Source organism: Petaurus breviceps, unplaced genomic scaffold (assembly GCF_028583685.1).
Source record: "Petaurus breviceps papuanus isolate PSGF00001 unplaced genomic scaffold, PetGlider_PUasm1.0 126, whole genome shotgun sequence".
NCBI classification, from domain to species: Eukaryota; Metazoa; Chordata; class Mammalia; order Diprotodontia; family Petauridae; genus Petaurus; species Petaurus breviceps.
Genome location: NW_027185655.1, coordinates 54,834,396 through 54,851,939, shown reverse-complemented (window position 1 = coordinate 54,851,939; position 17,544 = coordinate 54,834,396). Strand labels below are relative to the sequence as shown.

The window sequence follows — 17,544 nt, the reverse complement described above, 5'->3', positions numbered from 1 at the left end:
CAAAAGTGACACAGTCCCTGCCCCGAAGGAGCTTATGAGCGATGAAGCAGACAACGTGTGTATACATAATATAAATGTATACATTTCTATTTAAATACACACAAGGTGATTTGGGTAGAGAGGCACAAGCAGCCAGAAGGATCATGAAAAGGTTAATGCAAAGTCAGGCCCTGGACCCCTTCAGCAGCCTGCTAAAATCTATAGACCCCTTTTCAGAATGTTTTTAAATGCATAAAATACAATGCAGAGAATTACAAAGGAAACCAATTATATTGAGATATGATATATATTGAAACGTCAAAATCGTTTTAAAAAACAAATTCACAGACCCTAGATTAAGAAGCCCTGATGTAGCAGGTGGGGGGAGCTTCTAAGAGTACATAGATTACAATCTCCCTGAGGGCAATATTAGGCCTGTTATTGCAGATAATGCATGTTTAATAAGTTTCCATTTGAATTGACTACACTCTGGAGGGTCTGAAACAAAACAGACCTTTTTGGAGTATGGAAATTCCCCCTCTAATACTCACAGATGGGCACAGTCATGATTGTGGCCCCTCAGCAGCACTAAGGCTCTTGTGTCAGATCAGAGGATCTACAGTGTGGACAAATGTTTACATTTAGAAAAAGTCTCTTTCAGAAGGCAAATTTTATTAGAAACTAAAACTAAGAATTTTTTTTTAAAGGAGTCCAAAGGAAGAGAATATCTTCAAGCCAATCTCAGCACCTGCAGAGGCAGTTTTGTGGACCTGCCTCACCGTTTCCTCCACCCAGGCTGCCCTGTCTGGTTTATGTGTGGTTTTGTTCAAGAGGGGTTAACCAAGCTGCTCTCGCACAATCTTAGTGAGATAAATTCCACCCAGACTGCGGCCCTTGTTTGAACATGTTTATGGGACTTGAGAAGCTGACCAGACCTGAGAAGAGCAGCTTGGAGAGAGAAATGTTAGGCACTCTGTGTTTGTGTATGCACGCATGTGTGTGAGTGTGTGCATGTGTGTGCGTGTACGTGTGTGTGTGCGCGCGCGTGTGTGTGTGTGTGTGTGTTTTCTCCTTCAAGAAATATAAACAGCTCTCCAAACCCTCTTGGCAGGAAATATGTTGCAGCCCTGGAAGCTAGACCCAAGGTTCTTGGACAGACTAATTTTATGCTAAAACTAGCTTTTAGGCCTCACCACTTCCTTCCTTCCAGTCACTATTTTCAGTAGCGCTGTCGCAGAAACCCTGCACCTGTTGTTGGAGTTAGTTTGGCCAGAAGAAGAGATCTCTTCAAAAATCTCCCATTTGCCATAGAAGATCACAGGGTCCCTCTTTTACAGTGGGGGTGCATGGAGAGAGACCAGAGCTGATTCGGAGAAACCAAGTCACTCAGTGGTGAGGGGACAACTATATGGAGATTTATGACAAGTCTTCCCTCAGGATTTCAGAAAAGAGACTGAAGGAGCCTCCAATATCACTCAGCCCAGCCCCCTCATTTTTCAGACCAAAAAACTGAGGCTATCTGAAAGAATAAAATTACTTGCCCTGGGGGTACATTGTGTCCTAAGTATTTAAAGAAATCTTGTAAATTTATTTTCCCCCTTTTTCCCTCCCCTCCCCTGCAAAGGAATAGCAAGTTGTACATAATAGATTAGCAGATTCGTGTACAATCATCTTTTTATTATACTATGTTATGGCAAAGCTTGTTTTATTCCATACATTTAAAATAAATAAATACATGTTTACAAAAATAAAGCCTGGATGTGCTTGTTAGTCATCTGTGCGTGGGTGAGAGAAATTTCTGTGTGTATCTGGGGAAGCCATATCCCGTCAGCCTCAGTTTCCTTCTCTGGGAAATGGGGATAATAATATCTACCTCACAGGGTTGTTGAGAGGATCAAACGAGATAATAAAGCAATTTGGAAATCTTAGACTCTTCCCAAAGGAGAAATACATATTTCCACTTTATTTTATTTCTCTTTGTTACCTACATATCTGCCTTGACACTCACCTTTGAAGAGCCCAGATCATTTCACTTTCATTAAACTCTACTATGATAGAACAGGAACAGCAGCCACGTGACTTGTACACTGCTGCACATTTGGGCCACGGACAAGTCTTTCTACTTCCTGAGACCTTGGACAGGTCAGCCCCAGAGCCCCAGGAATCACCGCCACCTCCTCTGCCACCACTACAATTATAGCCATTATTGATGAGAGTAACACCTAAGAAGGTGAGAGCTGACAGCTAACTCTGAGGGGGCCCCAGCCCACTGCCCACCTCCTCAGCAGTGATAGCTACTGGCGACCCCAGAAGAAAGCTCTGGCCAGCGAAGTTCTCTGTTAACTGGTTGGTTGGTTGGCTGGTAGTGATATCATTTTGGTACTCTTCAAGAATGAAGGACAACAATAGTTCGATATCAGAAACAGATATGGCTTTAACAAAGGATGTGATAGTCAAGATTCGTTACCATCTGCTTTGGCTCCCTGCCCTGGGGACCACAGGCCTCCCCATCTGACCGGAAACTGAAACGTCCGGAAGAGCTGACTCTTACTGCTTCAAAATAAGGCTTGTCTTACTTGTGGATTTTAATCTCCAGGGTTTAGTGTGTGTGTGTGTGTGTGTGTGTGTGTGTGTGTGTGTGTGAAGAAGAATGATGACTCTTATTTAAACGACAATGGTAGTGAATCTATGACAACAAAGCAAAACTCACAAATAAATGTGTGTATGTTTTTTGTATGTGCGTATATGAAAAAGAATGATGACTATTATTTAAATGACAATGGCAATGAACCTATAACAACAAAGCAAAATCAACAAACGTGTGTGGAGATAGAGACAGATTATATACACACATAGACACAGACATACATATATACATAAACATATATGTATAGATGTATGTGTGTATATATTTGTGTGTATGTATATATGTGTGTCTATGTATGTATATGGGTGTATATATATATATGTATTTTTTTTTTGAGGGGGGAAGCAAGGCAATTGAGGTTAAGTGACTTGCCCAAGGTCACACAGCTAGTCAAGTGTTTGAGGCCAAATTTGAATTCAGGTCCTCCTAACTCCAGAGAAGATGTTCTACTCAGTGTGCCACCTAGCTTCCCGTATGTATGTATGCATGTATGTATATTTTAATTTTTTTCCATCCAAATTTATGTACTCTGAAATTTAAATTCTTTGGATTCATTTGTCTGCTAAAAGTCAATGGTGAAGAGATTTTAAAGAGTCCATAAATTTGGATAAAAAAAAAGACTTTTTGTTTTTCCATAAAATGCTCTCACCCTAGTCTAGAAATCTAGCTTCCAATCCTGCCTCTGACAGTTACTATTGTCCAGTCTCAGATGCTTTATTTCATTTGCTGGGCCAAGGATTCCTTATGTGTCCAATGGATTGCACGGCCCCTGAGGTCTCTCTCAGCTTGAGATCTATGACCCTTTGGCTAATGGAGATGTAGCTTAGGGTTGGATCAGGGAAACTGACACACCCCACACCCCTGATTGAATCCTTCTACCTGGTGCTCCAAAACTGAACAGACTGGTAGAAAACAATCATTTTGGGGTTGGAGGGGAATCACAGTGTTTTTCATTGATATTTTTCAAAGTTGTGCCAGGTTTTTCAAGTTCTCACTAGCAATGGGATAGTTTCTGTAAACTATTCTGATGCTACCTCTAAATTCTTACGTGTGTGTGTGTGTGTGTGTGTGTGTATTACATTTTCTTTACCGACAGTTTACTAGCACTGGTCACAGCTGCTGAAGTGTGGGGAGTAAACCATCCCAGAAATGATCAGAGAAGAATTTTATCTGGGGTCTGTTTTGAGCCTGATGCTGGCAGGAAGGGAACTGGGTGCTGTGTTTGTATGTGGGATTAAGGAGGAAGCAACAAAGGAGAATGGGGAGGAGTTTCTTAACCTTAGGCAGCTGGACCAGCTTTCCCTGGCCTTCCTCTATTCTGCCCACTAAAAGCTATCCCAGGAGTCTTATTCATTTCTCAGACTTTCCACAGCAGTATATATCTTGCATTTTTTCTTTTTTAAGTGGCACACATTTGGCTCTTGCTTTACCATTTTGTTCTTTTGGAAAATGATGCCCCTCTGGTGCTTACTATCTACATGACCCTGAGTAAGTAAATCATTTAATCTCCTTAGGCCTCAATTTGCTTACCTGTTAAATGGGAGAATTGGACTGGATGACCTGAAAGACAATATTTGTAAAGGGTTTAGCACAGTGCTGGCACATAGCAAGCATTTAATAAATGCGTATTCCCTTACCTTCTTCTACCTTTAAGGTTCTTGAGCTATGACCCTGTGAAACTATAACTAGAATCAGGCAAGATTTCTCCATAGGCAGATAATAAGGAAGTAGACTCCTCAATTTTGGAGCAAAAAGAGATTCTTAAAACACTAGAGAACAGACTCTGTTTAGGCAGAATTAAATTAAAATGTAATTGGGAAATGCTTAACAAAATAAATAAAAAATGCAATATAACATGGATAATGTTAAATTGTGGCTTTCTAAGTCAATATGTGGTCTGCAAGGATCTGTTTCTATTTGAGTTTTACATGACTGGATTGAGGACTATTTCCTCATTTTTAAACCCCTCACTTTAGTGAAATTAAATGGGAACCATCACAAGATTTACAAAGAACCTACTCATTGAGGTAGAATGAGTATATATGGGTGTAATTCCCAACTACAAGAGGCCAACCAATGGAATATTAATTTCTTTTTTAATTTAAGGCTGGATAATTTTAAGACTGATATGTATATATATATATATATTCACACACATATACATGTGCATATACATATATATACAAATATATATATGCACCACTGCAAACTGAGATAAGCATTAAAAAAATAACCCTTTGTACTTTACATGAAGGTGCCCTTCATGAATCCTCTCAACACTCATGCCCATGCAGAGGCCCACCCTTGCACCCATCCTTACCCCTCAGAGGGAAGGAGAGACAGGTTTTATTTTTTTCTGACTTTATGGTTCAATTAGAGGCCTTCAAGGTTGATTCCTGCCTAGCCCAAGCTTAGTTAGTCTCCAGTTCAGCAACCCTAGCAGAGAACACTCCCTATCACATGGTCTTTGGAGGGGAGGTCAATACAAAATAATTAGTACTCTCTGTAAGCTAGGTTGGAAGGGGAGAGCATTCCATTGAGGACAACAGATTTACTTAGATTTGTGCACAGTTGGGCCCTGAATCTTGCTTTTTTTTTAATTGGCAACTTTAAGTTTTATTGCTGTGTTTTCTTTTTACATTAGAAACATTTACAGATTATTTCCACTTCACGGGAGATCTCTTCCGACAAAGCAAAACAGCTTAATAAAGCCAATAGTACAGTGACCTCATCTGAAAGTACACGGGACATTTCACATCTGTAGCACCCTTCTTTATTTTTTTTAATGAACAGAAAGCTATTTTCTCTCCCTCCCACTTACTTCCATACCATTGAAAAAAATTCTCGTAACAAGTATGTGTTGTCAGGCAAAACAAATATTCTCAATGGCTGTATAGAAAATATTTGTCTCCAATGTTCATCTCAATTTGGGAATGGCAACTTTTCTTCTAAATTTGAATAGGTTTGTTATACATCTTGGAAACAAAACCTTTATTAAAGAAACTTGCAACAATGTGGTTTTTTCCCCAGTTAACTATGTCTTTTAATTTTGCCTTTTTTATTTGCTTATACAAAAACTTTTTTATGTAATTAAAATTATTCACTTTTTTTTTCTTTTTGGAAGCCTCTCTATTCCTTACTACCTCATGAACTTCCTTCCTATCCAAAGATCTGATAGTTAAATTTTTTCTATATTTCTCCAATTTTTTTTTTATGATGTGATCTTTTATATCTAGGTCAAGTACCCATTTGGAACTTATCCTGATATAAGGTGTGAGGTGTTGGTCTAAACCTAATTTCTTCTATACTGTGTAATTTTCCAAGCACTTTTTGTCAAATATCCTTTGTTTACAAAATATTAAGATACTAGATATGTTCTGTATGCCGTTTCCATATACCTAATCTGTTATAGTAATTGATATCTTTTTTTAAACCGGTATCAAATTGTTTTAGTAATACTATTCTATAGTATAGTTTGAGACCTGGCAGTGATAGGCCCCCTTCATTCCCATTTCTTTTCATTATTTTTCTCGAGATTCTTGACTTTTTTTCTCCATATGCATTTTATTATTATTTTCTAGTTCTTATAAAGTAGTCCTCTGGTAGTTTGATTGGCATGGCATTGAATAAGTAAATTAAAGTAACATCATTTTTATTATATTGGTTCATCCCATTCATGATTAATAGTCCTACTGTATTTCTGTAAACAGTTGTTTATAGTTGTATTTCTATAGTTCTTGTGTGTTTCTTGGAAAGATAGACTTCCAAGTATTGTATACATTATGTGATCATTTTAAATGGAATGTCTCTCTCTTTCTGCTAGGTAGTATTAGAATTATATAGACATGCTGACGGTTTTTGTGGATTTATCTTACATCCTTTACCTTTCCTAAAGTTATTCATTGCTTCAGTTTATTTTTAGTTGATTCTTTAGGGTTCTTAAAGAATACCATCATAGAATCTGCAAAAAAAAAAATTATAATCATGTTTCTTCACCTATGGTTGCTTAAAAAAAAATCTTCTTGTTTTATTGCTATAGACAGCATTTCTAGTGCTATGTTAAATAGAAATGGTGACAATGGGATTGGAGAAGATTCTTGTTTATTTCTATTACAAATAATGGCAGCTCTTGGCTTTAGATATATACCATTTGTCATCTTAAAGAAGAGTCCATTCATTCTTTTTTTTTTTTTTAAGCAATCGGGGTTAAGTAACTTGCTCAAGGTTACATGGCCAGTTATTTCTGGGTGTGGTGCTAAGTATCTGAGCCCAGATTTTAACCCCAGGTCATCCCAACACTGGGGCCAGTGCTCTTACTCGTTGAGCCACCTGGCCATCCCTAAGCAATCAGGGTTAAGTAACTTGCTCAAGGTTACATGGCCAGGTGTTTCTGGGTGGGTGCTAAGTGTCTGAGCCCGGATTCGATCCCCAGGCCATCCCAACACTGGAGCTGGCGCTCGCACTCGCTGAGCCACCTGGCCGCCCCTGAGTCCATTCATTCTTATGTTTTTTAATGACTTTCAGAAACAGGTGCTATTTGTGTCAAGTTTTTCTGAGTTTAATGAAAAAGTCACAAGATCTTTGTTGATTTTGTTTTTATAGGTTTCCTAATATTAAAAACAACATTGCATCCTTGGTTTAACTTCAACCAGGTCATAATGTATGATCTTTGTAATATAATGTTTTAGTCTATTTGCTGATATTTTTAAAATTGCACATATATTCATTGGTCTGATTTTATTCTTTCAGTTTTGATTCTCCCTGGTTTATGTATCAAGACTATATCTGTGGCCTAAAAGGAATTTGGTAGGATCCCCATTTAAAAATTTTTTTTTGCAAGTAATTTATTTAATATTGGAATTACTTATTCTTTGAATGTTTGATAGAATTCACTTGGTCTTGGAGTTTTATCTTTCAAAGTTCACTTATGATTTAATTTCTTTCTGTAAAATTGCATTATTTAAATGATTTTTCTTATTCTGTTCATTTGGATATGTTATGTTTTTATAAATATCTATTTATTTCAAATTTTTGGTTTTAGTGGTGCATAGTGTTGGCAAAATGGTTTAGCTAGTAATTTATACATTTTCCCCCTCAAACAACCAGCACCTAATTTTATTTTTTCAAGGGCATTTTTTTTTCAATTTTTAAAATTTCTTCTTTAATTTTTGAGATTTCTATTTTGGTATTTAATTGGAGTCCAAAATTGTTGGTTTCTAATATTTTAGTTGCATACCAATTCACTGATCTGTGCATTATTTCTTGCTAATGAAAGTGATCAAAGATATAGTTTTTCTCCTAAGGACTATTTTGACTATATTCTCCACATTTTGGAATGTTATCTCACTGTTTTCATTATCTCTCATGAAATGATCTATCATTTTTATGATTTGTTCTTTGGCCCAACAATTTCTCGATTAAGTTATTTAGTCCATTTGATTTTTAATATTTTTTCCAGTGGCTCTCTATAGAATTTTTATTGCATTGTATTCAATAAAGGAAGTATAGAACTTTTTTTTCTTTTCTGCAGTTGTTTGTGAGGTTTTTATGTCCCAAGATATGATTAAATTTGTAAAAATGATATGCACAGTTCATACACACACATCTATACACACATACGTGTATGTGTGTATGTATGTATATATCCATTCAAAAAACATCAGAAAAACCATATCTAATTTTTCAAAAATTCTTTTCAGGGCTTTAGCTTCTTTCTTATTTATTTTTGGTTAGTTTTATCTAGGGCTTGAAGGGGCAAATTGAGGTCTTGCTTGTCAGCAGTTTGCCTTTCAAAGAAGCGAGGCTGGGACATAGGGAAACCAGTGGGTTTTCTACAGTTCAGACAGTATTAAAAACCTCGCTGGTGGTTGAGAATTATTATTCCCTGTTGCAGTTCTTGGTTCTGATTTCTCGCTTAGAGGAAAACAGGGGTTGCTTTATAGTTCTCCACATTCCATTTCTTGGGTGTCTATCTTAAAGGAAAAGGCTTGAGGCTTCCTAAAAGGGCCTCTCCTGAGAATCCTGGTTAGCATTCCACCAACTCTGGACTCGGAGACAAGAAAGCCTAGATTCAAATCTAGCTGCAGATGGTTATTACTTTTGTGTCTTGGAACAAATCATTTAACTTTTTTGTGCCTTAGTTCTTCATCTGTAAAATCAGGATAATAACAGTACATACCTCACAGGGTTGTTTTGAGGACCAAGTGAGATAATATATGAAAAAAACAGTTTGTGAACCTTAAAGTTCTATATAAATGTTACTAGCTATTATCAATTAATATTGATATTCACCAATATTAATATTAATTATGAGTTCTGAAACAGAACTAGGGACCAGATCACACCTTCTCTCAAACAAATGATCTTACAGTAGTCCTTAACCTGGGCTCCATAGACAAAGGGGTCCATGGAAAGATTTCAGAATGTCCATGAACATCGATAGGAATGAAAAATTACATCTTTATTTTTAATTGCCTCTATCTGAAAAAATATGAAATCATTTCTTTCAGCTATGATTTTTAAAAAATATTCTGAGGAATTTGCAGATTTCATTAGACTTCTGATGGCATCCATCACACACACACACACACACACACACACACACACACACAGAAGCTCTGTCTTAAGAGAGATGCCAAAAGCACTGAGAGGTTAAATAACCTGCCCAGAGCCACACAGGAAGTATCTAAAGCAGAACTTGAACTCAGGTCTTCCTGGCTTTCTGGGATCACTCTCTATTCACTATGCCATGCTGCTCTGAAGCAGACTATAAACAAAACCAGGCAAGATGCTCATTAAAAATTTAACTTTATATCATATTTATTTATTATCAATCCACAGGATAATTTGATTGCTACATGAGCTCATAAAAGCTATTTCACCTTTACAAAATTAAAAAAAATGTGCCACAAGGATGTAATAATAATTGCTGATAAACAAGAAAATGAATTTTAAAATTATAAATTTGCTGTAGAAAAGATAAAAAACAATTATATTCACTTTAGAATTTTTACCTTGAATAAAATATTCCCCTGTATAAAAAATTAAAAAAGCTTGCTCTGGTTAGAATTAGAGTGTTTGTTTTTCAAATCTGGGAATTTGCATAATATCCTCATGATAGGGTTATTATTGTACCGCGTGGCATTCAAGCATAGCAGATTAGAAACGTTTTTAAAAAGCAGTCTCAAAATGTGACATCTATACAGAAGATCAGTATTCTTTCCCCCCTCATCCTTATGGACATGTAGCATGGATAGACTTTGGGGGAGAAGAGGACAGGGAAAAGAGGGGTTCTGAATGTGCCATTAATTTAGAGCAAGATAATGAAAAAGGCCTATTTTTAAGTGCTTCCATCAGATAAGGTGCAGAAAGCAGACTGCAATATTGCTAGTGCTGCATTATATACATATTCACAAAAAAAAAAGATTTTAAAAATTCCAGCAAGTTCACATTTTCTCTTCCATTCCGAGGCTTTCCGTCTTGCCCTGGCCTTGACTATGAGAGACACAGCCCCCAAGCAAGGGTATTGATGGTCCTAGGAAGTCCTGAGACTTGAATGAGCAGGCCCAAAGTTCTGTCTTGGGAGATCCAACAGGCTTTAGAGATACTTACTGATAGGCTGGGGTCCTGAGTTTAAAAAAAGCTCCAATATTGGAGTAGGACATAGCAATTAATGTTCTATTGTCAAGGCTTATTCCCCCCTTCGATTTGTCTAAAGTAGGTGTTCAAAGAGAAAAATAAAATATAAACGAACAAACAAAAACAAGGAAACCCCCAACAGCCGTGGCCAAAATTCACAGTCCAAGGCTTAACAGCTCTTGACTCTTGACTGAGTGATATCTGATGTTTTCTTGATGACGCTGGCCCGGGTCTCCTGGTCAGGCCGACTACTGGTGGGAGCCTGAGAGACTGAAGACGTTAGGGGGAGGTCAGCGAAGAGAGGCCAGGAGCTGTTGTAAGGCATTGGACAACTTTCCTCCTTGATGGTAACTTGGAGATCCGGCTTGTTGGAGGTCACGAAAGTCGCCATGCTGGGCAGAAGGTAGCTGTTTCTTGTCCCCATATTGCTTAAGTATTGTTTGCCTTCAATGTTTCTTTTCAGCCAATGTTGCCGTCCCTTTCAAATAAAAGAATGATTTTAAGAGTTTGTTTTTACTTCAGAAAGGTTTTTAAATTACTTTGCTTTAAAATATAACATTTTTAAAAATACGTTTATTCCTCTGGAGAATAAATGTTGTTGTGAAATGCATTTTTTGGAAGAGTCACAGACCTAAAAAGTACTTTTCACTATATGTGAATGTGGTTATTTGTAGCTTAAACAAGGATTTCCCCTCACTTGGTTCCCATTCTCTGACTGTAAAAACAGACATCTTGAATGGGAAGGGACCTCAGATGGCATCCAGCACAACTCCTTCATTTTATAGATAAGGAAACTGGGGTTTGGCAGAGATGAACTGGTCTGTCTAAGGTCACACAGCTAGTAAGTCTCAGAAGCAAGACTTGAACTCAGGTCCTCTAACTTTACAGCAGGGCTTCTTAAGCTGTTCTGTGTCTGGACCCCTTTGCCAGTCTGATGAAATTTATGGACCATATCTCTGAATGTTGTTGTTTTTTTTCTTTTTTGGAGGGGAGAAGGAAGGGTACTTGGGATTAAGTGATTTGCCCAAAGTCACACAGCTGTTAAGTGTCTGAGGCCACATTTGAACTCAGGTCCTCCTGACTCCACCTAGCTGCCCCTTCTCTGAGTGTTTTTAAGTGAAATAAATGACACACACACAGGATTACAAAGGAAACCAATTATGTTGAAATAAATTTGTTTAATATATGCATGCATATATGTATACATGTGTACATCTATACTGCACACATATGTATGCACGTTTATATATGCATGCTCAAGGCCCCCAGGTTAAGAATTCTTTCCTCTCTACCACACAAACTCCTCAAAAACAAGATGATTATGTAATGAAGGAAAAGAGGGTAGATCAATTTGGAGACTCCATCTTTCCACCTATCCTCAAATTAAGAATTATTCATTGGGTTTCATGCCCATTATACCAGTAGGCTATGCCTACTGTTACTATGGGCCACAGGCTCAGTGAACCCCTGCTTCAAAGGAAATAAAATGAGGAACTTCTCAGAAGGCAGCCTTAATGTTCCTGTGGGGGTCCAAATTAGTTCAAGGGAATCATCAATGCCTTCCAAGCATGAAGCTGGGGTCCAGTCATGTGTCTTTGAGGAAAACATGGTGAGATTTTTGATCCCAGAATATTCAGTCAGAATTTATATGCACATCTCCACACTTTGTCCTTTAAGTCCCTGTGCTTTCCTTGAAAAGCAGATTCCCTCTCTTCTTCTCCCCTCTGTTCCTGTCTCTCATTCTCTGTCTATCTGTCTCCCTTTCTGTCCCTGCTCCTTCTCTTCCTCCCCCCCTCTCCTTCCCACCCCTTCTATATTTTCCTCCCCTTCTCTCTCTGTCTCTGTCTCTCTCTGTCTCTCACACACACGCACACACACACACACACAAACCCCAGTGAGTTAAATCAGAAGACTACCACCATTACAGTCATTTCCTGTCATTGTGTAATCACTGTTGAGAGGAGGGGAAATCTCAAGGAGGCAGGCCCAGAATCAAGATAAAACACAAAAACAACCGCCTTGGCCCTGGATCACAGAAAGGGAGAGAAAATCAAGCTATATGTAGAGTGTTTGGTTCTTCTGTTCATTGGGTTTGGGTTATGTGGTCCTGGCCAGACAATAGTTTTACTAACAACTTAAGCTTACTTGTGATACTGACCAGTTGCACAGGCCTCTCACTTTGTAATTTTATTTCAATATGCTTTTAAAAAAAAAAAAAGGACTACTCTTTTTTACTTTCTCTACTTATTTTCTCCCATCTAATTCCAATGGCCCAATTTTAAAATTCGTGATTCTTGCTAGAGAAAAATGCAGCAGCCAGCCTCTGGAACGCCTCCCCAGCCTCACTCCATTCTCCCTAGCTTCCAACAAAAACATTCCTTAACAAATGTTAAATATAAACCAAGATGGCACTTGGCAATACTTCTCCCAAAGCACCTCTCTCAGGGTTCAACTCCCACCCACACTCACCTCTGTGCTTTCTTCATCACTTGGCACACTGTCTGTTGTTTCGCTTTCTGTTAGAGAGATAAAAATACAGAAAGAGAAGACCATGATTCCTGCAGTTCACAACACCACTGGGTTCAGACACCATAGAAACAATGGTTACCTTAAAAGGAGTAACATGTAACTGAGCTAATATCCTTCCCTTCTGCTGCTAGATCCCACAATCCAGTCAAAGAAAGTGCCACGTTCCGAGCAAAATTGGGGTTGATATTTTGTCATCTCTAAAATCTGAGCCCTTTGAAGGTAGGGACTGGTTCTGACGACGTTTGTATTCTTGGAATGGCATGGCCCCTAGTCCAATAGGTGCTCCTTAAAAGTGCTGGCTGACTGTATGGTGGAAATAGACCTCGGTTCAGAGTTGGAAAGCCTAGATCTGAATCCTAGTAAAGTGTGGGCAAGTGGACAGCTCACCGAACCCCTGAACCTCAGTTTCCTCTTATGGGTATAATTATGCTTAGACCACAGTGATGTTGTTCTAAGCAAAATGTTTTTAAACTGTAGAGTGCTATTGGACAAATGAGAGCTAGCAGGAATAAAAACAAGAAAGGAGATTTCTGGGCACTCAGGCTCATCTTTGGTCACTTTCCCAACCTCATCTCTAGCTATTTCCCAACAGGGGTTGTCCATTCTTTCTAAGGCAATCTCCCTTCAACTGCCTAATGTTTTGTACATGCCTGTTTCTCTGACTCTGCAAAACTAATCTGCATTATGGGAAATCTTACTTCTGTCCCCTACTGTTCTCTGGTCCAAGTTTGTTACTGCCCTTCCCTGATCTTTTAAGGAGTAGTCAACTCTCTTGCACATATCCATGTAGTAATTACTGTCCACTTGTTTCATGAATGTACATTTGATTTCCCAGGTAGAATGTAAGCACCAATAGACAAACAGTTGGATCTTGGATTTAAGCACTGATGATACACTCATTTATCCCAAGATAAGTGAGGAAATCCTAAAAGAGCACTTTCAAGTCGTCAGACTCAGATGAACTCTATCTTTGGGTACTGAAAGTACTGGCAAGTGTGACTACTGAGTGGCTATAAATGTTTTCTGAAAGTGTAAAGAATGGGAGATGTGCCACAGGACTGAAGCGGGCCAAATGCTATCCTGATTTTCAAAAAAGGAGGAAAGAATGGAGACTGAAAACTATAAGCCAATGAGCTTCTCTTCTACTAATCAATATTGATGATAGAGATAAATATACAGTCCTAGACTTTGGTTGCAAAAAGTATATGACACTTTTTTTAACACTATATTTGCAAAGATATGATGGGAAAAGTTGTTACTAAACAATAGTGAATAGGGGGTAGAGAGAGTGGGAATGAGTGCTTCATCAGACTACAAGCTCAAAGAGTCAACAGGGTGACAGATTTTCGGCGGGGATGGGGGGAAGCTCAGGTGATCTTAAATTAGAGGGTGGATCAAGTGGAAATGGGCAAGAAGCCCATATGGATTTGATGTCAGGAAAAATTTCCTAACAATGAGAGCAATCTAAAAGGGAGATGGGCTTTCTTCAGAGGTGACAGGTTCTTACTCCTTGGGACTTGGTCATGTAATAGAGGGGATTCCCTTCATATATGGGTTGGATGAGATGCCTGCTGAGGTCCCTTCCAATGCTGAGATCTTGTAATTCTATGCTTAATACTTTTCTGCTCCATGCATACACCTCTGCTAAACCTGACTCCAACTCTAAGGCTGGAATGACAAGAAAGGAATATTGGAAATGGCTTCCACATGAAAGCAAACTCAATGACTATCTATCTATCATTTATCTACTATCATCTATATATCCATATCTGTCATTTATTAATCACCTATCTTTACTATCAATCTATGTCTACTATAAATCATTTATCTATATCTAGCCATCCACCTCTCTGTCTCTACCACCTAGCCATCCATGCATCTGCCTTTATCTGTCATTCTATCTTATCCATCTGTCTCCATTTATATCCATCTATTCCTCTATCCATCCATTTTTATCTGTACATCATCTATTTATCCATCATTCTCTCTATACACCCATCTATCTCTCTGTATCTATAATCCATCTATCCATCCACCCATCCATCTGTCTGTCCATCCATCTGTCTATCTATCTATCTATCTATCTAGATATCTATTGATATATCAAGCTATTGATCCGTCTCTGTCTGTCTGTCTAATCTATCTATCATCTATTGATATATCGATCTGTCTATCATCTATCTATCTATCTATCTATCTATCTATCTATCTATCTATCTATCTATCTATCCATCCAACCATCTATCTCTGTCTCTCTCATATCACGTCCTCACACTAAAATTCACTATCCCTGGAGGCAGGGATTAACTGTTTTGTAAAGTATAACCATTTTGTAAAGAAAGAAATGAGGAAGGGAAATGTTAAGTAACATGCGGGAGCTGTGTGCTGAGTCAGCAGGAGAAAGGGTAGGGGTGGAGAGGAGGAGGGATAAAAAATGTCTCCTTCCTTGACTTACTGCCCTCTGCCCAATGACTCTGGTTCTCAAACTGTTCTTGTCCTGGCACCTCTGACCAAATTTCAAGATCCTCTTTCTATTTTTACACTGTAGTCTCCTGCTCCAAGATCAGTTTCTTCCTCCTTCCAAATATCTTCAAGTTTCCCCCTTCTGCCATTTCCAATTGCCCTCCACAAATATTATCATCTTCTGTTCCTTTTCCATTAGAATTTAACAATGTATTTGTATATATGTTTATGTAGATTTACGGACATCTATTGTGTATATACATACACACAGAAAGCAAAAGAGAATATGAAGAGGTTTTTTTGCCTTGGGTCACGTTGCAAAATCAAAGAAATGACAATAAAGAAGAGACAGTGTGGCTCAATGGAAAGGGACATAGACCAAGGAGGGATGGAGTTTTTGAGTTCTGGCTCTGACACGTGCTAGCTGCATGACCTTGGGCAAGTAACAGCCTCTCTCAGTCTCAATTTCCTCATCCATGAAATGGGAATAATAACATTTGTGCTACTGACCTTATAAGGTTATTCTAAGGAAAATGGCAATACTTGAAGCAATAGATCAAGGTGAACTATTCTTAGGTGATGAAATTTGAAAGAGGTCGAGAATTGATTATGTATATTAAGTAGGGAGCTAATAAAACGAGCACAGGAAGTGGGTGAACAAAGAGACTTCTCAAAAACTTTTTCTCCCTCTTCCAAAGTGCCCACGGCATGAATGTGCTTTGAAGAGCATCATTTAAACAAATAACAAATAGGCAGCTAGATGATTCAGTAGATAAGAGCGTTGGGTCTGATGTCAGGAAGACCTGAGAACAAATCTGACCTCAGACTCTTACTTTGTGACCCTGGACAAATCACTAACTATCTGTCTACCTCAGTTTCCTCAGCTGTAAAATGTTAAAAATTAAATTAACAAATAATACCAGACTGGGCTGCTATTTTGAGAAAAGTCCAGTACAACACTAAATTAGCTGGTTTGATTAAAAATAAGAAAGAGGAAAATCAAATTAGAAGTATCAAAAAATGAAAAACGAGAATTTACAAGAAACAAAGAAGTGAAGGATACTCATATAAACTACTTTTCCCAACTATGTGCCAATACAACTAACCTAAACAAAGTAAATGAATATTCACAAAAATATAAAATGCCCAAACTAATGAACAAGAAAGAGAGACTAACACCCCAATTTCAGAGGCAGAAACTGAACAAGCTTTAAGTGAAAATGATCACTTTTTACTTTACTTTACTTTACTGTACTTTACTTTACTTTACTTTAAAAGATGGCATGATGGTGTACTTGAAAAATTGACCAAAAGTGAATTGAAACAGTAAATATTGTCAGTAAACTTGCAGGATATAAAATAAATACATATAAATATGCATATCTATATAATAATAATACAATCCACTAAAGAGATAGAAGGAAAAATTCCATTTAAAATTACTGCAGAATGTACAGGATATTTGGAAGCCTACCTTCCAAGACATACACAAGAACTATATAAATATAACTGAAATCAACTGTTTACAGAAACACAGACTTTAATACATGGAAAAACATCAAATCTTCATGAATAAGATGAGCAAATATAATTTTGAAAATGACAATATTACCTAAATTAATTTACTCATTAAAAGACTTACCAATCAAACTACCAAAGGATTACTTTATAGAATTAGAAAAAAAGTAATAATAATGAAATTCAGACAAAACTTATTAGCTATGTGACCCTGGGCAAGTCACTTAAACTGGCTTGCCTCAGTTTCCTAATCTGTAAAATGAGCTAGAGAAGGAAATGGTGAAACACTCCAGTATTTTTCTCAAGAAAACCCCATCTGGGGTCACAAAGTCGGACACAACTGAACAAAAAAAACAACCCATCACACTGAAACTATTGTCTCAACGATATCTTAATCATCACACTGCCATCATCCTCATTTTCCTTGAGCTCTCTATAGTAATGGACACAGTTGACCACTTCCCCTGGCTTCTGAAACATCCCACTCTCCAGGTTTTCAACCCTGATGCTTCATATGCTAGCTCTTCATCTTCCCAACTCTGGAAGATTTCATCATGAGAAGAGAAATGAGACTCTGAACTACTTGTAAGAAAATAGCTAGGTGGCTCAAGAGATAGAACACCAGGCCTTCTTTTCTCTGTGTAATCTCTTCTTTGGCAATCTTGTTCACTTACATGTCATCAGCTATCACTTCCATACAGATGACTCCCAAGATCTCTGTCTCTTAGTCCTAAACCTCTTTCCCTAGCTTGAATTGGTATGAGCTCCCC

General features: G+C 37.9%; 1 protein-coding gene across 26 annotated transcripts in view; it reads right to left on the bottom strand.

Moving 5' to 3' along the window:
* Positions 1 to 9,420: 9,420 nt before the first annotated feature.
* The window catches only part of IRF2 (interferon regulatory factor 2), a 141,740-nt gene continuing 133,616 nt past the window's right edge, over positions 9,421 to 17,544 (bottom strand). For all 26 annotated transcript variants that reach the window (XM_069096298.1, XM_069096165.1, XM_069096347.1 and 23 more), the window contains 2 exons: positions 12,734 to 12,780; positions 9,421 to 10,742 (listed from right to left, as the gene is read on the bottom strand). In XM_069096298.1, the coding sequence (XP_068952399.1) occupies positions 10,434 to 10,742; positions 12,734 to 12,780 (356 nt within the window). In that variant the 3' untranslated portion in view covers positions 9,421 to 10,433. The remainder of the gene's footprint in view (positions 10,743 to 12,733; positions 12,781 to 17,544) is intronic.